The 24622-nt window shown below is 46.3% G+C and overlaps 1 protein-coding gene across 1 annotated transcript in view; it reads right to left on the minus strand.

The window, feature by feature from the left end:
* Positions 1 to 6795: 6795 nt before the first annotated feature.
* Positions 6796 to 24622, minus strand: part of CBX5 (chromobox 5) — a 38213-nt gene continuing 20386 nt past the window's right edge. The window contains exons 2-5 of the mRNA XM_067535040.1: positions 16271 to 16449; positions 14916 to 15102; positions 10927 to 11024; positions 6796 to 7088 (exon numbers count right to left, since the gene is read on the minus strand). Of these exons, the coding sequence (XP_067391141.1) occupies positions 6938 to 7088; positions 10927 to 11024; positions 14916 to 15102; positions 16271 to 16449 (615 nt within the window). The 3' untranslated portion in view covers positions 6796 to 6937. The remainder of the gene's footprint in view (positions 7089 to 10926; positions 11025 to 14915; positions 15103 to 16270; positions 16450 to 24622) is intronic.

Consider the following 24622-nt stretch of genomic DNA (forward strand, 5'->3'; position numbering starts at 1 on the left):
TGGGAGGGGAGGGGAGTCCAATTTATAGAAGAAGGAAGACAATGATCATGTTCCAGCCTAGAGAGGGCTCAGCAGTAATCCCAGACAAAATTAGAACATCTGTGACAAAGATTCATGTGTTTAATTAAAACATAATTAATTTCCCCTCTTCACTGGCAAGTTACGAATCTTTGCAAGCAGCAGCCTCCTCGTAACAACAAGAGAGGACAGTCTGGAACTAGATTCTCTAAAAGTGAACAGTTTCCAGCGTTGCCTTTAAATGCAGGTCGGATCCAACCATTAGCACAAAAGACTTGAAATCGTTGGCGACTGGTTTTGACAACAGACTTAGCCTAAAAAGCGTCCACGCAGAAGTGCTCAGTATATAAAAGAAATATTGTTTAAAAAACACACTAGTTACAAAGCTGGCCAGAGACCATGTCCGTATCTCAGAGTGACCCTCCCCACATCCAGTCTGTGACGCCGACACATGAAATTTGACAAAATGTTAGCGTTCTGCTTTGCCATAAAAAACACCGTCAACAGCAGGAACAGCAGTTCGACAGAGGGACGGGGATTGGCCAAGGGGACAGGTTTCCATGAAGGGGAGTATGGATACAAGAAGTGTCCGAGGACTGCCCCGTGCAGCCGGGCCGGAGATCATTGAGTTGGCACAGGGAGTTCTAGCTGCCTTCACTGCACCGGACTGCGCTGGGTTACAGCCACTTACATGCGATTAAAACAAAGAGCAAGAGTGACCTGAAAAGCAGTTCGCCCACCCACACCCTGTATTCCTCCTTGGGAGAGGCCAGTCACTGCCCTGTCCTAGGTTGAGATACAGTCACCCTCCAAATGCCGTGTTGAATTAGGTGCAACAGCTGTGGCCTATCCCCAGCTTTATTGAAACCCAGGTTTTCTGCAGCCCCACGTGAATGTATTTGAATGTGGGTCTTTGGTCAGTGACAACTGAGCATCAGGGGACCAGGATCCCCAACCTTGCTCCTGGCAGGTAAGGAAGAGCAACTTCCATCCACAGAGCAGTTCCCTTAGAGTGATGTGGGAGTCCCCCACCTCCAGTCCTTCCTTTCTCAGAGGCTTGCTCCTTTGCGTTTGGTCAGGTTTGAGTTTCTGAGCAAAGTGAAGGGGATTTAGGATCCAACAAGAAATGCTTTTCAGTTCCCCTCCTAGACGTCCTGTCAGCACTGACCCTGGTTTGGGTTTGAAAATCACCCAGGTCCCCCCAACACTACAAACCAAGCGTTGAAATGGCAGTTGGCTGGGCAATCGCTTTGACCTCCCTAGCTGGCCTCAGTGCCTCAACCTGACAAATGCGGTCTAACGAGAGGATTCCGACCCTGGCATCCATCCCCCCACCCCGAACAAGGGGGAAGCAGACTGCATGTGACAACGGGAGGCATGTGGCCTGTACTGCATCTTCTGGGCTTCCCACAGCTTTGGCTTAGTCTTTCAACTTATCTCCCACACAGGCCATCTAGTCATACGACGGGTTAACAGAAGAGCAGCTACCAATAAGAGAGACGAGCAACATGCAGGATTGTGGAGAGAGAAAAACAGCAACACACTGTACTTTAAAAATCTATCTGTGGATGGCAAATATTTGGTTATGCCACAGATGGCTAAGTAGTCATCGCAGTTATCCTTTCATCTGATGCCCCAATGCTTTCTGCCAGCAGGCAGCTGTCTATACAGATCTGGTCAGAGGCAGCCCCATTAGCAGCAGTAATCATAAAAAAAGGTAGAGAGAACAGGGTTTATACTGCAAAAGAAGGACAGAGTAACAGACGTGTGGGGGAGATTCTTGAGGGCCAGTGGCTCGGCATTCCCAGCCCAGTCTCTCTCCTCACCCTGAATTCCTTACAGAAAGGAATTTGGAGTTTATCTACATGAACTGATTTTGCAGAACCAGTGTGAATGCTTGTGTGGAAATCATTTCTGTTTAGCTTAAGCCAATTCCTAATAGGCTAACTAAGCGCATCCACACAGCCTTTCGCACGAATCTAATGAGATTCGTTTGAAACCGCACTGTTACAGGCAGCTTTCTCACAGACACAAGCTGTTTTCTTGAGTGAGGGACACAATTTGAGAGGGCTGTTTGCGAAAAGTGGGGCCAAGGAAAAGGGTGGAGTTATGGTTCCTGATAAAGACCACAAGCAAAATGTCTCCTCTTTCAGATGGTACATGCAATTCCAGAAACTTATAGTTTGGCACATAACCTCCTGCCCCGAAAGTCCTGTGAGAAGAGGATTAGGGTCAGGGTACAGCTCACAATAGACAAGCAGATTGGGACACAAAACAAATAATGCCTGGAGAGTTTTTCAGCCTAGCATTTACTGGTAACTCATCCATCTACAAGGTTTTGCAGTAGTTACTATTTTGTTTTGGCCACAAACACTATAACACTCCCTACCCAAGTACCTCCCCCCCAATCACCTACTCACAGTTCTGACATCACCTCTTTACCCATCCCCTTCCTCCCATGCCAGCTGCTGCATCCACTTTCCAAGCAATACGGATACTGGAAATCAGCAAAACAAAGTCTAGCCAGAGGAGAAGATGGCTGGCCAGCTGCAGAGAACCTTCCTTTCCCCAACAGGGAAAGCAGCAAGATTGACACTAGCACTCAAGAGCAGTTAAAAGAGACTGACTGGGTCTTCCTACCGAGGGGAGGGATCTGGGGCAGGCTAGAAAGGCACAGGTCTGTCTGGCGCACAAGCTTGCTGGCTGGTCCAGAGCAGCCCTGGCAGGAGGTGACCCCACATGCTACGCTGCCGGAGGCTGCAACTAACACAATCTATTACTCTGTCCACAGGCCACTTGGAACGTCGAAGCAACTTAAGAACCATTTTGCGTCTCCCAAAAGGGGCGTAATTCAGGGTGGAAAGGAGAAGACTGACTGGTGAAACAGAGACCTGAAACAGCAAACCTGTTGAGCCATGTGGTTCTAATCTGATTCACATCAGGCCTTTTATCCAGAGCTGATTTGCTGCTTCTATTAGAACAGGCAGCGCAGCTAAAATGAGAGTCCAGGAGGCTCATGTGGAGTGTTCACAACTAGCTCTGGTCACAACACAATCGACCGTAGATTTTGCTTAGATTGGCTTCCAGAAAGCAAAAAGGCCTCCTCTTTCCCATGCGAAAGAGTCTGTGCGGGAGGAAGGGGGCCTGTCTGCTGCTAACGGTGCCTGTCCTCTGCGTGCGGAGATCAAGCTCCATGGTCTATAGCATTTCATGCTGTCTCAGAGATCACCAGCATGCTTCCCCACTCCCACACAGAAGACGCCCATCTGCAGCAGAGAGAGAGGCACAAAAAGATCATTAATCCATCTTTACTTGCAACTCCTGTAGAGCAGCGACCTTGCTTCCTCTCAGTTTGGTGGGCAGGTTTGTAAGAGGTTGGGGGTGGAGGGAGAGGAAGAAGAGAACAGAGTTGGCAAGAATCAAGACTCCAGCAAAGCAGGGGTGGCTAATTGATTGCCTTCAAAGAAAAGAAATTGACACAGAGGCAGGGATACAGCAACAGCAGTGGGTCTGCTGGCTAGAGGGGGAGGGGAAGAATGAGAAGCATATGATGATGAGGCCAGAAAAGAAGGGGCAGCCGCCAGTTTAGAGGCCTAATGATATTCCAGCAGCTTTTTCTAGACCTGAGCTAATACTTGAAATCAGCATCCCAAGTGGTACAGACTGCAGCCAGCGCTTCGATATCCCCACCTCCCCCCCACATTGTAGGTGGGAAGCTCCTAAATGAATGCAGTCTGAAGGTAGCCAGCTGCTGCCATTACCTATTGTACCAACTCCATCCTAGAGCAATTCACCACGTACTAGCATCAAATGTGACAACACGTACACAGCAATGAATGGGCCCATGCTCTCCAGCTCAGACCCAAACACAGATGCGTCAGGCTCTGCCCTCACCCTACGCAAATCCTAACCAACTCAGAATGACGGGGACACCCCAGACTCCTGCCAAAACATCACCACATGTTGTGCCCTGTCTCGGGGAGCTGTCTGACCAGTGCCCAAGGTCACTCAAACCAAATTAAAAAAAAAAAAAAAGAAAAAAATCTCACAACCCTATAAAAACCCACCCACCCAATCGCTGTGGATGGTGCTGGTTCCAGAGGTACTTGGGAAAGCCCCACAGTCATTGGAACAAGAGGTTGTAAAACCTTAGACGCTTAATGATGAGCAAAGCCAGCAAGACGCCAAGGGTCAGATTTCACGAGTCAAGGAATGCTGTTAAGCAGAGGCCTTGAAAGGGTCCCGGGGCCAAGGGTACTTCCCAGTACACATAAAAAAGTGCACAGTGTTAGGCGCATCAGCATTTCTGAACCGTGAACAGCTGCAGCTTGGCTGACCTGTTTGGCAGCGTGGCTCAGAAGGCAGATTTTTTTCATTTCAATCACTCACCATCACGGACGATACAACTAGAAACACTGGCCCTGCCGACAGGAACTTTCTAAAGGAATGTTATATTGAGCATGCTGCTCTAAGCGATGGCCACGCTAACCTCTGCCTCCACACACCTCCAAAAGGCACAGCAGACGATGGCAGGGGAGTCAGTGAAGCAGAACTGCATTATGTACTCAACTAGCAGTCATGTTTAAACCAGAGTGAAATCCTGGCCCCACGGAAGTCAATGAGCTTTGCCATTGATTTCTAGGGAGCCAGAATTTCCCCCACAGCATGTGAACCACTTGCAAGCAGAATTCATCCAACACTGCAAACTACGCTGAACAAGCTTGTGCTCAGAAGAGATAGACAGACGAAGAGGTTGCAAACAAACTGCGTCATGTGCTTTAGAAAAAAAGAACAATCAAAACCCTCTGCGCCCACAACACAGAACTAACTGCTCCAAGGGCCAGATAGGGAGTCACCATTGATAAAACTTCCTTTGCACCCAGAGAAAATATCCTGAATGCCAGTCTGCAGACATGCCCTGATGCCACTCAGGATTCCCAAGCTTGCTGTAAAGGGAGAGAATCAGGGTAGCAAAGGGGTGGGAATGAGGGGAGATAAATGGGAATAGGGCCAGGCCTTGTACTGAGGAAAGTCAGGATGCAACACTGATATTTTCATTCCAGAGAATAAAACCACAACTCACAATTCATCCACTTGCAGGTCCGCACTTTAAGCAATAAGCCTTTCCAAGCTACAGCTAAGGCCACAAAACCAACTAGCTCCCATTCTTGCAGGAGCTTTGCAAGCGGAACAAGCCAGCCAGAAACCAACATCGATACCACAATACCATAATTTTATTACTTCTAGTCACGGCTCAAGGAGGACTCTGTTTGCAATATGAGATGGGGGGAGGGAGGGGGATATCCATCAGTTCCTGAGAGCAAGGAGACCGCCACAGGCAGGAGAGCTGAAGTCCAGCTGAACTATACAGCATGCAGTGCTTAATTTGTAATGAAAGAAGTGCCGGGGATCAAGCAAATTTTTTACTTTAATAACTGATGCGGCAAGTCCAGAGATGCCGGGGCTATGAACTGCCAAGCCTAGAGGTGCTGGGGCTCAGCCCTGGCACAAATTAAGCACCGACAGTACTTAGGATCAGCATGAAGAGCATATGTGATGCTGGAAAGCAAAAGGGGCCTGTGCCGAGATGCTAAGGAGCAGCCCTCGCAACCAGCCCTAGATCAGTTCTCCACTCTGGCCTCACCATACTTAGGGAGGCATAGGAAAAGGAACCCCTGAAAGCAGTGCCTAATGCTGCAGCTGGTCGAGGTGCTGCACCATCCTGCTACTGCACTGCCAGGTCTCCTGGGCAGCAGAGCGGCTGTACCAGACAGCCATGCCCTGCAAAGCGAGTGCTAGTACCCCTGGGGAACAGCGATGCACTCTCTCCTCCGCCAACAGGTCCTGGAGCCTCCAGCATGTGCTGTGCACACCAGACCAGATCAGATCAGCTGCCCACGTTTCCAAAACTGTGCTCATGGAGGAGGGGAGGAGAGGCCCTCTCCAGAGGGAAGCCACTTTGGTAACAATGCTGGTGGCCTTTGAAGCAACAGCCAATGAGAGAGATGGATCAGGGGCATTGGCACAAAGCCAGGCCAGCCGACAGGCTCACACCTATGGAAATATACAGCCCAAATGAGAAACGAATATATACATACATACTGCATAAGATCACACAAAAGCAGTGGCAGGCCTCCACCTGCGCCCAACAGCGGGAGAAACAATCGCATTTAAAGTTAAGAAGGCTCTGCTTCCCCCATCTCCCCACACATTAGACTCCTCCTGAAGGAAAGGGGGCTTGCTCTGAGTCTGAGAACAAATACTAATGCAGGCTGGGCCTGCCAAGAGAATGCACCTCTCCTGGAAATCATCCTAGATACAAGACAGGCTGGAAGGCAGCACAACCCAGGACAACAACTGGTGACCCCCAGGAGTCCAGATGCATTCTCAACAAGACTTTGCCAGCTATGTAGCAACACACAGCCCCAGCATACCAGGGCCATGCTGATCATCTCAGGACCTTGCACCGTGTAGCACTAGCAGGAGGGACGGGAGGGATTCCCCAAATGCAGACAGCTCCTATCGCTTTCCCAGCTAATGGCCGTTTGTGCACCTGGCTAGGATAACCACATTTAGTTCTGTTTAGAAAGGGCACTGCTGCCACTTTTGGCATTTAAAGTGGCAAAAAGGGACAGAATCAAAGGGAACCAACAACTCTATAAAACCCTGGAGGCTCTAAGAGGATGTGAGAAATTAAAACCGTTTTATGGAGGGCTGGGGGAGGAGAGAGGAGGACACACAGCACATAAATCTTGTGGGTTTCACTAGAGATGAAGCTGAACATGAAGCAAACCATTTATGTTATGACCAAACCAATAACAAGGTTTCTCCTGGGAGCACAGTAATAAGCACATTTCAATGGACGTGGTCGGGTCGGGTGGATGTGTATGTACAGCTAAGAATGGCCCAGGACGGCGCTTTAGCTTTTTGCTGCTTCTCTCTCTTTGTTTTCCGTGTCCTCTGGATACGCGTGCCAGGTCAGTCTCTCCTCATAAAACGCTATCACAATCTGCGGGCATTTCACATTGGCTTCCTTTGCTAGGACCAGGTCTGCCTCATCCGTATCTTTCCTGAGGATTCAAAGAGAGAGGATTACTATCCTGGTTAGCTCTGGGTTCCCAGTGGCCAGATTTCAACACGAATAGGACTATTACATTCTTCTGTGAGCAACTGCATGCATGCACCCAGATACCTCCCTCCTTCACAGGATGTATGTCTGTCTCTCTAAGTATATAGCTGCCCCTGCTCACCACAATCCCTGAACAGTTTCCAGCCATTAATGGGGGTTACCTGCAAAGCACCCTTGGAAGGAAGGGAAGCATCACCCCCATTTTACAGATGGGAACCCAAGGGGCAGAGAGACTAAGTGAGTTGCCCAAGGACACACATTAACTTAACCCAGATCTCCCAAGTTCCTGTCTACTAGACCATTCTCACTTGGTGTGCAGATTAGTTTTGGACAGAGTTTTGAGAGCACACAGTACTGTGTACACAGCTGTAATATCTTGTTAGAGGGAGAAAAGGGAAGCCATAGAAGCAACATTCGTCAGGTGTCAATGCCAGATTATTAAGCAGCTTCTATTCTAGGGAATGCTTTCCATTCCCAAAACCACTTTAGAGCATGACTAATTTCTAAGCACCCCAACTACCATTGGTGTTAGTGAATTATTATGAACCCTTCACAGTCCTGCACTGGTTTGAACAGCCCAACACAATGATACCCACATATGTAAGGCAGGAAGTGAATAATGCTGCTTCCTATTAAACTTACCCAGCACTACCATCAAGTGAAACTGCCAGATATAAGCCAGTACATGAAGTGAGTTTAAGAAACTTCATTTTCTGCTCCCTACAATCACTTCTCTCTCCACCCATGAGAGAGTAATTTTGTCCACTTTGGTAATGTCAAGAATAACATTAGTTCTGTATCTGCCCTTCATCAGGGAGCTATATACAGGAGTGGCCAAATTGTGCCGCCCCCCATTCTTCGCCTACCAGACTGGGTTGGGGAGCTCGGAGCTTTTGCCCTGTGGCAGGGTGGTGGGTCTAGAGGATTCTGCCCTGCAGGGAGGGTCAGTACATTTGGCCACTCCTGCTGTATATTATCTGCCTCCCTCATCTACCAAGATTTTGCCATCTTCATCCTGTGAGATCACTTGCAGTCTCTATCTCTGGTCCATAAACAGTCCATTCATATAGGAAACTTTTATGCAAAACTTCTTTCCCAAGTATCACCATTCCTACACTGGGTTTAATCTATGCTGTGCAATTGAGGTGGCAGGATGAGACCTGTCAATTGCCACGTCAGGGGCTGGCTTCACCTTAAGGAATGCAACTCAGTGAGAAGGCGTCCAAACCTGAAAGCCCACTTCATTATTAACTTCCCCAATTCAATCCATCTGCAGAACACACCAGCCTAACTCTTCTACTGAACTGACCCAAAATGTAGAAGGATAACAATGAGTTAGAAGGACATGCCTGAACATTCAAAGAGAATTAATCAGATATTATCCTGGCTCAAATCCCGATGCAGGAATGACAGCAACAAAACTCCCTGGCGGGGCTCAGAGTGAATATATAGAGGCAAAACTTTTGCTTTCCATTTGTAAAGCCATATCGCAGGACCACAGGCCTCAGCAGATGCTGCCTTTAGTCCTTGTTTGTAGCCTCTGGAGAAAGCCTGACAAGACGACTGAGTTGCTGCCTTACACATTTCTTCATACGGCATGTGAATTTTCAGTTAACAATGTAAAAGTGTGCTCACTCTTTATAAGCTTTGTTCTTTACGTTCCTCTAATACATAATTCTCAACCTGTGGTATGCGTGGATACGCGAGACACAAAGAAGGGGATACCCGGGGAAAACGGCTTCTGCGGGAGGTGGGCAGCAGCCCCCGCTTCCTGCCCTGTCACAACTCCGAGCTGGGAGGCGGGTGGTAGCTGCCAGCTTCTGGGGGAGGCATGCAGCAGCCTCCCACTTCCCGCCCGGTCCCAGCTCCTAGCTGGGAGGCAGGCTGCCCGCCTGCAACTTGCCCAGGTGACAGCCTCCCTCCCTGGCTCAAAGTCCCTGGCTCAAATCTGACGCGGCACTTTACGTTCCCCAGCATTGGCATGCCACTCAAAGCCTCCTACCTTTGGCCAACATCACCTCTAGCCGAGGTACATAACCCTGGTGTAAAGGTGGTAACCCTACCCACGCTAGATCTGACATCTATCATATCATGGCCTTATATACTCAGCCCTTCTTCCAACACACAGCTCACATTAGTCTGTAAACATAAAATTCTGTGGAAAATTGAATGTTGGGGTACTTATTAAAATTTTCAGAAGTTAGGGGGTACTTGCTACTTAAAAGGTTGAGAAAACACTGCTCTAATACACCACCTGGTAACGTAGGTGTTAGGTGCTTTTTCCCCTTTAACTGATGAGTCCATAACGAACAGAACTGTAGGGTTTCTAGATGCACGAGTGCTTACCAGAAGATGAGCTCTATTAACAGCTGTAAGAACAACTCCCAGTGTGCATCAGTTTGTCCAGACAATGTTTAGGTTTGGTGCCCAGTTAGGGCAGAAGATCCTGAGACCTGTGGAACACAGCCATGCTTTTGGTATGAAAGCTGAGCACAGAGTCACAGTGGGACGTACAAGACTCTCTGCCTGCTGATGTGAGGGCCACCAGGAATGCCACTATGAACGGTGCAAGTGAAGGCTACAAAATAGTGGCATGAGAATTGAATCCAGGACCAAATTTACACTCAGACTTTCCCAGTGATTTATCAGGAATTGCATTACACAAAAACCACTTGGGTTTGTTTACTCCTGTCGTTGGCGAGATTGCAGACAAACTATTTGCTGTGTAGACATGCAGCAAAGCTGTGCCTGGGGAGCCAATCTGAGTTCGCCTGAATCCAGCTAGTGCTAGTAACAACAGTAGTAAGCTCAGCTTGGCCCTACGTGGGCTACTGCCACTGGAGACCAAACTGAGCCATCAAGGTGCTTCAACGGATGGGGCGGTGGCAAGTCTGAGAATACCAGCAAGCAAGCTGGCCTGACCAGATGTGCTGGGCAGTTGTGCCTAGCAGGCGTGCCCCAGCCACAGCAGTGACTGAGGCAGGTGTCAGAGAGGAGTAGGAAAGAGCCCAACTATCCGCCACCAGAGCACCCAGCCCATGTGAGGCACTACGCCAAAGCTGTAACCCATGAAGGGAGGCAAGAGTCATTTCTCCACCCCCACCCCTAGGAGAGATGCAGCTGGAGTCTGCCAACCTGCACTGCTAGCAGCTGTTTCTGTCCTTCTGGGTTTCAGGCTCACCCTAGGCCAACGAGGGCAGGTGCCACTTATGGCAGGGCTGGGCACTGGAGCAGACAGGTGGAGTCTGCTCCTCAGAGCAAATCTACAGCACTCTCCTGCCGAGCAAAGCTGCAAGGTTACTCTGCATGAAGCACCCAGCTCTTTGTCTGTGCAGGGGGAGGGGCCACTGGCTGCACACCAGCGAGACACCCAACTCGACTGAGAAAAGCAAAGGAACCAACAGAGCCAAATGGGAATCTCTTGTAAAGGATTTCCTGTGCGCTATCACCAGGCTGGGGTGGAGGAGGAGCAGAGCTTCCAGCAGGCAGCTTGAACTCGGTTGTGTTCCTAGAGAGGGGGGTGAGCCCCCGAACCAATGAATGCCAGGTCAGGGGCATAGCAGAGGTAAAACCCAAGGCAGGAATGGCAAGCCTGATGAAGCCACACAAAACAAAGCAGAGCTGCCCTAGTCCTGTTTACTATAGTGTTTCACCTGGAACCATTCCTTCCCTGGGTGTGAGAGACGAGAAATCAGACCAGAAAACCATCCAAGCTACTAATCTGGGAGAGTGGGGGGTGAAGGAGGAGGAGAAGAGAAGGGAACACACCCCAGACTTACCATTTCATTAGGAACATTAAATCTCCACAGGAGTCTGTGGCACCGATGATCTTTTCTGGCTCTAATCCTCTTTCAAAGCCCCTGGCAATATCGTTGCTCTAGTAAGGAGAGAATGGGTTGGGGAAAAAATGTATAACGATTGATATTATCTTTGGCCGTTTCTTTACATCCTGACAATTTAGAATGAAGCAGACTTCAAAGGGCACCGACAACTGACTGATATGTAGAAATATGGTGGAGTTATAAAGAGCTGGCTGGACTCCTTAACTTTGCCAAATCATTGCTTGGAATCTACAATTCATAAGTCAACACAGTCAATAATAATGAACAGGGAGAGAGGGAAAACAAGGAAATCCATAAAACCCAGCCCCTACTTTAGTGCAGTCAGTTTAAATTTACAGCTGGTGAGAGGTGCTGGATTGATTACACACATCCCCAGAGATCCAAGTCTTCTCTCCCCAGAAGAAGTACAGCTCTGGCTGCAGTGATGCTAGCTTCTCAAGCCTACGACCCACTCCAAAGGAGAGTCTGATTCTGTCCATGAGGTCTCTGGGCTGAGGCTACCAACAATGGGACAATCTGTGCATTTTTACTGATTGTTTGAGATGGGGCTTGTGAGTGGGGGGAGGGGGACGCAGCTCCTTGCACATACCATCTGACGGCTGTTAGTGGCATGACAGCTTTCAGTCACCACAGGCCATAATGTTTGGGACGTGGTTTCTCTCTTTCATTGCAGCAGCGCACAGTATTCTCAGACATGCACGTCTGCTGCTTGCCATGCTGTTCAACAGATGCTGCTATGCAGATCAAGAGGCAAACAAAGAGGCAGCCAGCTTGGCTTTGGATGCACTAAAAACATTTGCCAAATGAAGAAACGTTCAGAGGATGATGAGAGAATATAGACCCAAGCAAAATCTGACTACTTCATTAGCGACTGGGAGACCCACTGGGAATGAATGAATTTCGTGAATCAGTAAACGAATAAAATACAAAAAAAATCTAAGCTAATGCATCACAATTTGTGCTGCAATTTGGAGACAACTGGCGTTTAGTTTTTATATTAGAGATAGGTCTAAATTACAGACCTAAACATTCTATAACTTTAGAAGAGTTTGGTCTGGATGAGAACTTTGTGGATGGAACTCATCACTATCTTCAGCTGCAATACTACAGTGTTGGGGCCAAATTTTCCAAAGTGCTTGACACCCAAACAACTGCCTTTGAGAACAATGGGAGCTGGGCGCTTTTGAAAGTCTCGCCACTTTATTTAGGTGCCTAAACAGGAGCTGAGTACATTAAAAAAATATCTGTTTGATGCCACTCAGGGGTGCTCAGCACTTTCTAAAAATCTAACCCTAACCAAATATACCACAGAATGTATAAAACAGGGAAGTCTTATCAATGACAGCTCAGCTACTAGATCTAGCTGAGATATGGAGGGAAAAGGAGCATTTTGGGGTAAATAAAGGCATGTACCTCCAGGATGTTTTACTGCAGGCACCACACAAGACATCACATGGTATAAGGGACAGAGCTTAAACAACAGATCATATTTCTGTTTGAAATAGTGGCCCTATTATTGTCAACTGAGATTACTACCACCAAAAGATTAGAGGGAGAAAAAGTTTCCCAGGAGTTTATTTTGTGCATTTGACAACCCGTTGTGTATCATCAGTTTCACTGTTTCCCCTACAATTACCCAGCTTCCCTTTTGTCTTTTACACAAGAAAGGAGAGGAAAAATATTTTTTTAGACAGTCTGATTAAACCATAGAAATTGGCAGGGGACTCAGAAACAGGTGCATTATCTCAAACTACTTCCTTTTTAAAAATTATCTAGATTTCAAAACAGACAATGTCCCTTGTAACAACGATTATGAAATATCTGCTTTTCCTCTCCTTCTCCAAGATGTATGTAAGTCTCCAGCCTTATAATGTTCATTCATGGTCTATCATGGCTGATATAACACAGCAGGGCAGACTCCAGCTTCAGATACATGGCAATCACCATGAAAAGTACTGAAAGCATGGCATGGATTTTTAAGACCCAAACTACTGTGTGCTGAGATTTGCACCATCTCTATGGGAAATTGTGCCACGCTAGAACATTGGGATCAGGAGACAAGATGCTTCAGCTAAGCTGCAGAAATCAAACTGCTCATTACTGGTGGACAGCTTTAGTTCCAAAACTTTAAATAGGATACATAATGGGTCATAAAACTGTAATCCCTACACACTAAGGGTAACCTTCTGGATACAAAATATGACCTTATTACCCCTTATGATTTCATTACAGGCAGACAGTAGCAATGCAGTTTTGAATCTCCAATGACTGTACATAGTTATGGCTGACACAGCTGTAAAGGGCAGGGCATTTCTTCAAATAAGGTTGTAAAAAAAAAAAAAAAAAAGCAACGAGAAAACAGATCTGCAGGAGATTTTCTTTAGGAAAGGAAAAAGCTGAGACATATAAATGAGGAACCATTGAGCAGCATTTTATAACATTCTATATATTAGCGTTCTTCCACAAAGATGGGCTTTAATAACCCATCTTCTCATGCTTTGTGAATTGGATAATGAAATCTGTACATATGGGAAACTTTTATTTTTTTTAAAAAGGGAGCCAACGTTTTTATTTTATACTTCAGCCAACAAGGCCTCCTGGCCCTCATCATAATTGAGTATCAAGGTGCTTGTAGTACCAGTAATTTAACCAACAGGCATCATAACCTCCAGCATCCTGTCTGAATTTCCTACATTTTCACAGCCATGTCTAGGGATTTACTTTCAATGCCCCATTGGCTTTTAATGGTGGTTAAAAGTCTGAGCAGTGCTTTGAAACACAGAGCTCCTGTTCCAGGGGAAAGCACCATGTTTTTGCAGCTATGCTGTATTCCTTGATTTCCCTTCCTCTCTTGACCATGAAAAGCTGATTCCATGACCTCTGCAATCTGGGTAGGACAGACTACGTGACACTCCCTCAATAGCTGCATGACTTTCCCCCATTTCCTTGGCATTACTGTCCATCAGACTATATGGTAGTTCTGACCTCCAGAGTTTGAAAATTAAATAGCTGGGTTTCATTAAATATTTGCTATCAGATTAGAAAGGCCTGTCAGACTTTCAGAGCTGTGAAGAGTGCTTTGTTTCAACAAGGCTAAGGCCCCAACTGCCATAAAACCATCTCTGATTTCCCGTTCACTATCAGGTCTGCTTTAAAGATACAAGGTCCTGGAGTGATATCCTGGCCCCACTGAAGTCAGTGGGAATTTTGCCACTGATTACATTGAGGCCAGGATTTCACTCCTGATCTTTGAAACCCTTACTAGCTATACCCATCTTGGAAAACCTCTCTCTCAGTGACATGTCATTGCAACTAGAGGGTGGTACAGCTGACAGAGTCCATGGCTAAATTCTCCGGAGCCAGAGCTGTCACAGTGGAGGTCTGTAGAACACCCAGTTGTGGGTGCCAGGAGGAGACAGTGTCTTGCCAACTGCACCAAAAGATGCATCTTTCAGGGGATGCTACAAGGACTCTACAAACAAAGGAGATGTGCCCAGCAGTGTTCAAATGGAAGACAGCATTCAATAGCAAAAGCAAGGGAAGGCAGAGGAGCTGAGTCCTACTTTGCACAGAAGGCACTGGGAATCCTCACTATCCTGTTCTAGGGCAGCTTTCCTGTGAGTGGTACAAAGCTAGCAAACTGAAGCACAGCCCAGCCAGAGATGTTGCTCTAGGCCAGTTTGCCTAACAGAACCCACCCTCTTGACTCTTTAGTTTTTAAAGCTCTCCTACATAATTTTTAGGAGGTTGCAGGTAGGAGATGGTTTCCACCAGCACAGCTCAACATATTCTGTATTTATTTATTTAAAATATATATATACGATATAGTAATTGATCTTATATATTAATTATATATATTAATATTATATGCTGCTTTGCTAGATGCTTGTGGCAGGATGGGGTGAGGGAAAAGCCAACAAGCTTACCTCCCTCTTCTTTTTTGTTTTGATGTCCTCAGTGCTGTTGGAGAGGCTTGATTTCCTCTTTGTGCTTTCGGATTTCTCTCTGGATTTGTTATTCTCGCCCTCCTTCATTTTTTTATATTTTTTCATAAACTCAGAAATCAGCTCAGGGCAGTCCAGGTTCTTCTCAGGTTCCCAAGTGTTGTGTTCCCTGCCGTGGAAAAGAAGGTCAACAATCATCAAAACAGAGGGAGAGAAGTTTTAATGCTGCCATCCAAGGATCATAGACATTGACCCACTCTAGGGCAAAGAAAGTTAGTTGTTAGCAAAGGTTTTGAACTGGGTTCCCCATTTCCTTTGGGAACCCAGACACCTGCAGTCCCAATACTTTAGACACCCTTGCAGTTCATGAAGACAGATTGCCATGTTGCTAAGTGACTGGTAAGGTGAAAGTTTCAAAATGAAGCATAACCTCAGGCTAACAGGAGACATGGAATGCATTTGATTATTCTAGAACCATCTGGGAGCCTGCAGAGCTATGAAATCACCTCTCCCCTGCGGTGGTAATGGAGGTCATTACCTTGAGTGAAGACATTCAGATAAACTGGGTATGACTAAACAAGGTACTACCAGATTTTCTATACAAAGACATAACTTCCCAACCTTTCCCCCCAGTACTTTCCTTCCTGAACATCTGTGTTAAATATCCTGCCCTCCCAGCATAAAGCAGTGTGCATCCATTTAAACATCCCATGCCAAGATATAAACCTTGCACATTTTCAGTCATGTCTGTGCTTCATGGTAACCACTAGATTCCCCAATGGTCTGGCCAAAAGCCATGACAAATACAGAGGACACACAACCTGCAGAAAGCTTCCTCACTGGGCCAGACTAAAAGGAAGTTAAGGGGGATTTTTTTTTTTCAAAGCACTTGAAGTATCTCCCTTCTAAGCAGCCATTTGCCCAAGCTGCAGCTTCTAGCATCTCCACAGTAGGTTTAGACAAAAACTGCTCAGGTGCATCTTCACCCACGAGTCAGTCACTGGTGCTCAAGTGAGGAGGAAGACTATAGACGAGAGTGCTGGTGAACAACTCAAGTGGAACTACCAACTCCATGAAGTGAGAGAGGGAACGCAGACGCCAAAGGGAAAGCAGCTTTTGCCAGTGTTTCACAACCCACTTACGGTCCCAGGCCCTCTCCTCGTGACCCACTCATTTAAATGGATGCACGCCACTCTTATCTGGAGTGAAGAAGGCAAGCTCCCACCCATGAAGGTGTTTAGGAAAGCTTGAATGAGGGCAGCGAAGGTCAAATTTGAAGCACTGCCTGCAGCGCTGCTAAAGAAGATAGCCCAAGTCAGAAGGAAAGTTGGACTTACTCAGAGAATCCTTTCCACTTGAGAAGATACTCCACTTGACCCTTCACAACACGCCTGTCTAGCACCTTCTCCACAACATACTCCTCCTCATCTTCAGAGGACGAACTATCTGCTGTCCTCTTGGTTTTCTTTCCCATAGCGCAGGAAGTTCCACCTAATGCACCAAGGCCACCCAATTCCTGCAAATCGGAAGTGAAATGTTGTTAATTGTTGGCACTGATGCAGGCTTCAGCACTGCTCCCAGCCAAGGTGTTGCCCACCCATTTGGGGCCGTCCAAGCTTTCTCCAACTCTTCTCACTAAAGTACTGATGCTGTAGAGAGATCCATGGGCAGAGCTCACTGCAGGATCAGGCCTTAAAAGGCCACTCTAAACAGACGGGGAAGAATGAGCGTGAACAAGGCTACAGGCCTGTCATTTAAGGACCTGACAAAGTTACTTTGTCCAGAGTTGCAAGATTCTTAGAGCAAGTTGGTATTTCCAGTGGAGCTGTTGATCCACTGTTAAACTGATCAATTTTTATCTGGGGAAGACCTATCTACACGGGGCTGGATTCAGAGTTAAGTGAACTGGACCAGCAGGAATGCCCCCATCTAGAACTACAATACAGCCACATCTGGGGACCCAGTTACAATGGGACCTTCCCTATGCCTGGGACATTTTTATAGAAATTCTGAACGCCACAAAGATTAGCAATGTTGGAAGCCACAGCACAGATGAGCCAGGGTTATCAAATCGTGTTAAATTCCAGTGGCCTGTCTACGTCCAACAGCAGTGAAGCTGAATGTTAGCAATGGGGGATTTTTTTTTTTAAACCAGTTTCCTCAGTGTAGAGATGGCTTGGCTGTTCTTGAACCAATACCACTGCCTTTACACATACCAATGGACTTAACCACCCTATCTCCTAGCAAGGCAAATATTCTCCCTGTTTTACAGAGGCGAGAAAATGAGGCTCAGAGTTTAAAATCATGACTGTGTTACAAGACTAGACCATGTCAACCTATATGGCAAGATCCAGCTGCGATTTAACTAGGTTGCATCCTGACATACGAGACACAATTAGATTGAGGTAATGGAGCTCGAGGTCCTGTCTCTGAGCATCAGTTTCTCCCCTCTGTAAGCCAGGAATAATGTTTAGCAATGTCCCAAGATAGTAATGGGGTTAAATTAATCAGTGTTCGAGATAGTTAAATGAAAGCTGCTATGCAAGTATTATTAAAAGAGCTGAACAGATTATCGTCACTTTGCAAAAGATACGTGGGTCGCAAAGGAAAGTTCAGCCCAAAAAAAGAATTCATGTGACTGAGAAATAAAACAGGCTCTTTCAACCTTTACTATCATGTCACTCCTGTGATATTATTGGGCTGTAGCCATTAAAGGCAGGTATTCATGAGGCAATAGTTAAAGTTCTGCCAGTTTTCATTATAAAATAGCATTTTTCCAGGGGTTTTTAAATTGGCCATAAACCCCATTCCAGGCTGAAAACTAGGCTTAGGAGGTTTCAGTCCCAGAGTGAAGGTTCAGACAAAAATTAAAAGGTTGGAGGTAGAGAGGGAAATCAATTACACCATTTGAGGTACAAAAGTGGAAAAAGTTGTTATAGGAGATTTGTGCTCCTATAACTTACTCTGCTTCCAGTTTAACAAGTCTAGCAAATTATTAGTCCATAAACCTTGTGTGGTCCAACTGCCCTGGGTATTAAGTTTTATTTTATTTTTCAATTACAGATCCCCTCTAGTATAAAACTCTGCCACTGTGCACAGAGCACTGCCTGAACAGCCATTGCTGCACGTGGCAAAGGCAATTAGAAAAAGTACCCCAGTTTAGCTTGAGGGAAAACATGTTGACTTTTTAACAGTGTCTCTTAGTACACAGGCTTACCAAACTGGGAACCTTCCCAAGCTCCCAGGTAAATACATATTTTTACAACCTCATTAGTTGTTTTTTTTTAAAAAGAGGAATTAAACAACCCACCCCCACGTCCTCTGAACAGGCAGCGTGTGATTTAGACAGAAACCACGAAATTCCAAGTTAAAGCAGACTCCCAGTTCTTAACTTGGAATTTCCTGGCTTGTGTCAATTTAGGCCACACAGCTAACGTTCTTTAAACAGTTATGCGTTTAGTCCTCTGAGGCACTAGTATCCTTGTGGCCCGGGAGTTCACGAGTAGCTGTCTGAGGGCAGACAAAGCACAGTGACAGAGCCTAAAACAAGCCAATCACCAGCAGACCCACTTTAATTGTACTATTTCAGTGAACCAGGGAGCATGAACTGGGATTCTAATCTGGTTGGTGCATCAACAGAACTGCAAACCAAACTAACAAATGCAGAATCTTTATCCATGCTGACGCATGATCCACAATGAGCCTAATTTTCTTCTCAGACGCCCAGGGGAGTTTGCTGAGCCTTTTTACTTGTGCAACTGAGCATATCAGATCATGCACCAGACACACAAAAACAAACATGGAGTCCCATGATGTATTTCTACTGACTTTCTTCAGAGTAGAATTGCACTTTAAAACCAGTTTTAATGGCGTTATGCCTATTCACACAGGCCATTCTATCTGTACAGTCAAAGTCTTAGAACAGTAAGGGCTTGTCTACATTTACAATGTTACAGCAGCACATCTGCAGCACAGTAATCCACCTCCCTGAGAGCGAGGTTGATGGAAGAATTCTTCTGTCGACCTAGCGATCTCTACACCGGAACTTAGGTCATATTAATAACGCCACTCAGGAGTGTGCGTTTTTCACACCCCTGACTAACGCAGTTAAAAAAACCTAATTTTCTAGTGTAGTCCAGGACTAATTCTATACATGGGGCAGTTCTAACACAGAGACAGGGCCTTGGAATAAGTACTTTCACATGTCAAAGTCTGGCCTCTCCTGGAGAGAAAAAAAAAAGTAGATACTTTGGGTTTGTCTAAACTTGAAACGCTACAGCATAGACCAGGGATTCTCAATCTGGGGGTCAACCCTTGAAAGGGTTGTGAGATTATTATTAGGGGTTGGGGTCACGATCTGTCAGCCCCCACGCATGCTGTGGCTGCGGCTGTCAGCCCCATGCATGGCTCACATCTAAAGCCCTTCAAATATGGGTGGCTGGAGAGCAGAGGCTGCTGGCTGGGTGCTCTGAAGGCAGTGCCACTCCCAGCAGCAGTGCAGAAGGGTCCTATAGCATAGGGGTGTGGGTGGCATGGCATGGCGGAGTCGTTGCTTTTTTGGGGAGGTCGTCACAGCCTGAAATATTTTCGAAGGGGGTCCCAGAAAAAAAAGTTTGAGAACCCCTGGCAGAGACACTCACAACACAGACAGGAGGGGTTCTCCACTCCGCGTAGGTAATTCACCTCCCTGAGAGGCAGCAGCTCTGTCAACAGAAGAATGCGTCTGTCAACCTAGTCCTTTCTACATGGGAACTTAGGTTGGCTTAACTACATCAATCAGGGGGTATGGATCTTTCACATCCCTGAGCGATGCAGTTGAGGCAACCTAATTTTCTAGTGTAGACCAGGCCTCATTCTTTAACTTGCTTTACTTTCACTTCAACTCAGCTGCTCTGCAAACAATCCCTCCCCGACGTTGTTTAATAAAGGGCTTGTCTACACTTACAGCGCTGCACCAGTGCAACTGTGTTCAAGGCTATTTAGAAGGATTGGACATTCACAAGTCCATGGGGCCGGATGCAATGCACCCGAGGGTGCTGAGGGAGTTGGCTGAGGTGATTTCAGAGCCATTGGCTATTATCTTTGAAAGCTCGTGGCAACAGGGGGAGGTCCCTGAGGACTGGAAAAAAGCAAATATAGTGCCCATCTTCAAAAAAAGGGAGGAAAGAGGATCCGGGGAACTACAGACCGGTCAGCCTCACCTCAATCCCTGGAAAGATCATGGAGCAGGTCCTTAAGGAATCCATTTTAAGGCACTTGGAAGAGAGGAAGGTGATCAGGAACAGTCAACACGGATTCACCAAGGGAAAGTCATGCCTGACCAACCTGATTGCTTTCTATGATGAGGTGACTGGCTCTGTGGATGTGGGGAAGGCGGTGGATGTGATATACCTTGACTTTAGCAAAGCTTTTGATACGGTTTCTCACAGTATTCTTATCAGCAAGTTAAAGAAGTATGGGTTGGATGAATGGACTATAAAATGGATAGTGAACTGGCTAGAGCATAGGGCTCAACGAGTAGTGATCAATGGCTCCATGTCTAGCTGGCAACCGGTCACAAGCGGAGTTCCCCAGGGGTCGGTCCTGGGGCCGGTTTTGTTCAACATCTTTATTAATGATCTGGAGGATGGGGTAGATTGCACCCTCAGCAAGTTTGCGGACGACACTAAGCTGGGGGGAGTGGTAGATACCCTGCAAGGTAGGGATAGGATACAGAGTGACCTAAACAAACTGGAGGATTGGGCCAAAAGAAATCTAATGAGGTTCAACAAAGAAAAGTGCAGAGTCCTCCACTTAGGAAGAAAGAATCCCATGCACAGCTACAGACTGGGGACCGACGAGCTGGGCAGCAGCTCTGCAGAAAAGGACCTGGGGGTAACAGTGGATAAAAAGCTGGATATGAGTCAGCAGTGTGCCCTGGTTGTCAAGAAGGCTAATGGCATATTGGGCTGCATTAGGAGGGGCATTGCTAGCAGGTCACGGGAAGTGATTATTCCCCTCTATTCGGCATTGGTGAGGCCGCATTTAGAATATTGTGTCCAGTTTTGGGCCCCCCAATACAAAAAGGATGTGGACAAGTTGGAGAGAGTCCAGCGGAGGGCAACAAAAATGATTAGGGGGCTGGAGCACAGGACTTATGAGGAGAGGCTGAGGGAACTGGGCTTGTTTAGTCTGCAAAAGAGAAGAGTGAGGGGGGATTTGATAGCGGCCTTTAACTACCTGAAAGGGGGTTCCAGGGAGGATGGGGCTAGGCTGTTCTCGGTGGTGGCAGATGACAGAACAAGGAGCAACGGTCTCAAGTTGCAGGGAGGGAGGTCTAGGTTGGACATTAGGAAAAAGTTTTTTACTAGGAGGGTGGTGAAGCACTGGAATGGGTTACCTAGGGAGGTGGTGGAATCTCCATCCTTAGAGGTTTTTAAGCTGCGGCTTGACAAAGCCCTGGTTGGGATGATATAGCAGAGGTTAGTCCTGCTTTGAGCAGGGGGTTGGACTAGATGACCTCCTGAGGTCCCTTCCAACTCTAATATTCTATGATTCTATGATTCTATGAACTGTGCTGCTGTAGGGCTTCTCCCGTCAGCATAATTATCCACCTCCATGATAGACAATAGCTATGTTAATGGGATAAGCCCTCTCATCAATATAGCGCTAACTACACCAGGGGTTAGGCTGGTATAACTGCATCACTCAGGGGTGTGGATTCAACCCAACCCCCACCTTAACTATCCTCTCCCCTGTAGACTATACTCATGTGTAACATCTGTCTTTCTGTCATGTTATCATTTGGCTCAGACCATGTTGCAAGCTGGTAAGCGGCCTGCTGCTCCCACCACCCCACCCAGCGTTAACACGTGCTGCAGTCTGAGGGCTCAATTCTGCAAAGTACCAAGCACCAGAGTTGAAGGCGCTCTCAGTTCCTTGCAGAATAAGGTTTGGAAGAGACTGTATATATTAACTTCCCGAAAGAGATTACAGCTCTAGGATTAGCTGCCTGGAACCTCAGAAAGTTGGGGATTACATGTTTTCAACAATTTATTTTAACCCAGAATGTAGCTGGCCACAAAACTAGCAGACTCAGCATAGTCTGATTTTAAAACAAGTCACTTGCTAAGCTTGTTTAAGATGTGCTTTGCTATTTTATTACAAAACTATGCTATAAAAAAAATGTATGCTAGAGTTTTAACAGAGGAAACAAATCTGCACTTCAGAAGATGTTAGTTAGTCCTGAATACTTTAAAAGAACAAAGAGGAAGAGGGGAAAAAACTAGCCATAAATTGTAGTTTGTTGTGCTGTGGTACCATGGTGAGGGGCATCCTATACACACCTAAGAGTGGGAATTTATTAAGTTAATAACTTTAGGAAATCACATGTACATGACCACCCACTAAGGGGCCCCTCCACTGAAGTGCACTCGTCCAGGTTTTCAAAACTGCTCCGCACCCAGCATCTACCCAATGTGCTGAGCTCTTTTGAAAATCTGGCCATTTATTTTCATGCCTTAATGGGAGTTCTGAGCTCTTTTCAATGTCAGGCTTAGTTTCTCGTAAACATTATAAAACAGGAATGGGGGCTGCAGCAACTCAAGATACAAATGCCAACTCCAGATGCAATCCAGATCCAGAGAGAGAGAGAACTAATGGGCTTTTCCCTTGTATATGTCTATAGTAGCTGGACATATTGTGAAGTAGCACAACCACCTTTCCATTTTGGAGTCTTAAGTACTGCTACTACAGAATCCATTGACAGTCTTTTTCTAAAGGCAGATGTCTCTAGTCTTCCTGGAAGGAAGGAAGATGGACAAAATTAAACAGTTGGAAATCTGTAGGAGTTTTATGGAAGCCTACATGGCATCTGTTATTACAGGCTATACAGGGATGGTATTTACATTACTCTGGTAATACTGTAAAAGAACCTAGTAATATAAAGCTAAAGGTTGAAAGTATCCTAAACAAGATATGCATTTCCTAAGCCACTGCTATCATCAAGTTTGGTTCATTTGTTTCTGGCAGTACTCACAAAGTGCTAGATGCAGCACAAACACAAAACATGATATGGTCCCTGTAAGGATCTCAAAGTACTTAATAATCTTTACGCATTCCAATACCTCCAGGATGAAAGTGGTAATTGTCCTGATAAATCACCCAACCTCCAGGAAACGCTACACTTCCCACTTCTAGAAATAGAAAAAAAAAAAAAAATCTATTTGTCTCTCTCTGCACACAATAAGAGATCATCATGCTGGAAATGGCTTTCAAAACCTTGATCTGACAGTCATGTTCAGCAAGCATAGTTCAGACCTCCCAGTGTAATTAAGGTAGAATTTGGTTAAGAAAACCAGTCAAGACTAAGTCATTGCACAGCCTCAAATGATTTTCAAAGAGAATGTATTAACATGTTAAAATCTAGTGAAGACAACACAGCTGTGGTTTTAAGAGGTAGCTGGTCAAGGCAATCCTTAGAGGTCAGAGCTAACACGTGTCTAGACAAGACCTATGTTATTTGTGTACACTGTAAACTCTAGGAGCAGAGATCCATCTTCTTAGAGGTATATAAAGCACGTAGTATATTTTGTACATAACAAAGGAATCTTTGCTAAGTAGCTGAGTTTGAAAAAGCATTAAATACCACATATTCCTTAACCCATGATCATTACAAAGTAGCATGTTTAGAGAACTGGGATTTTTCATAATCATTCATAGATTCCAAGGCCAGAAGGGACCATTGTGATCATCTTGTCTGAACTCCTGTATAACACAGGCCATAGAATTTCCCCAAAATAAAATAATAATAATAATAATAATTTAGAAGAACATCCAGTCTGGATTTAAAAATTGTCATGATGAAGAATCCACCATGACCCTTGGTAAATTGTTCCAATAGTTCATTATTCTCATTATTAATAATTTATTAATTATCTCCAGTCTGAATTTGTCTCGCTTCAACTTCCAGCCATTGGATGGTGTTAGATCTTTCTCGGATAGACTGAAGAGCCCATTATTAATTATTTGTTCCCCACGTAGGTGCTTCTAATCAAGTGACCCTTAACCTTCTCTGTGTTAAGCTAAATAGATTGAGCTCCTTGAGTGTATCACTATAGGACATGTTTTCTAATCCTTTAATCATTCTTTTGGCTCTTCCCTGAACCCTCTCCACATTCTGACCAGGGACCCCTTGATGTCAACTGGCAGAGGGCATAAGAGATGCATGGGTTTTTTTTGTTTTTGGTTTTTTTTAAAAAGGGATCCCCAGGGTCTCAGATCCAGTGGCATACCAAGGGCCAAGCCTACATTTGCGATCCACCCCGGCCTCACGCCGCTGCCCCTGCCCTGCCCTGCACACGTATCACCCCCCAACTGCCCTTGGGAGGGCATCACCCCCCAACTGCCCTTGGGAAGGGGTCTGTACCTGCAGCGGGCGGGGGGAAATGAGGCTGGAAGGACGCAAATGCAGGCTTGGCTCTGCCGGTTCCCCCCCCCCCCCGCCCCCTGAACAGCATCCCCCTCTCCCACTGCAGCCTGTAGCCTTGTGCTGGCTCCGACGGGGCGGCCACACCCCTGGCCTGGGGAGGGGGGCTGTGCCGGCCCTTCATGATGCGTGGGGAAGAGGCACTGAAGGATGTCCCATAGAGCCTCCTGCGCCCGCTGCCTGTCGTGAAGGGCCGGCCTGGTGCCCACCCCTCCACTTACCA

The sequence above is a fragment of the Emydura macquarii genome, unplaced genomic scaffold (assembly GCF_026122565.2).
Source record: "Emydura macquarii macquarii isolate MOO-44397 ecotype Brisbane River unplaced genomic scaffold, CSIRO-AGI_Emac_v2 contig_3472, whole genome shotgun sequence".
NCBI lineage: Eukaryota > Metazoa > Chordata > Testudines > Chelidae > Emydura > Emydura macquarii.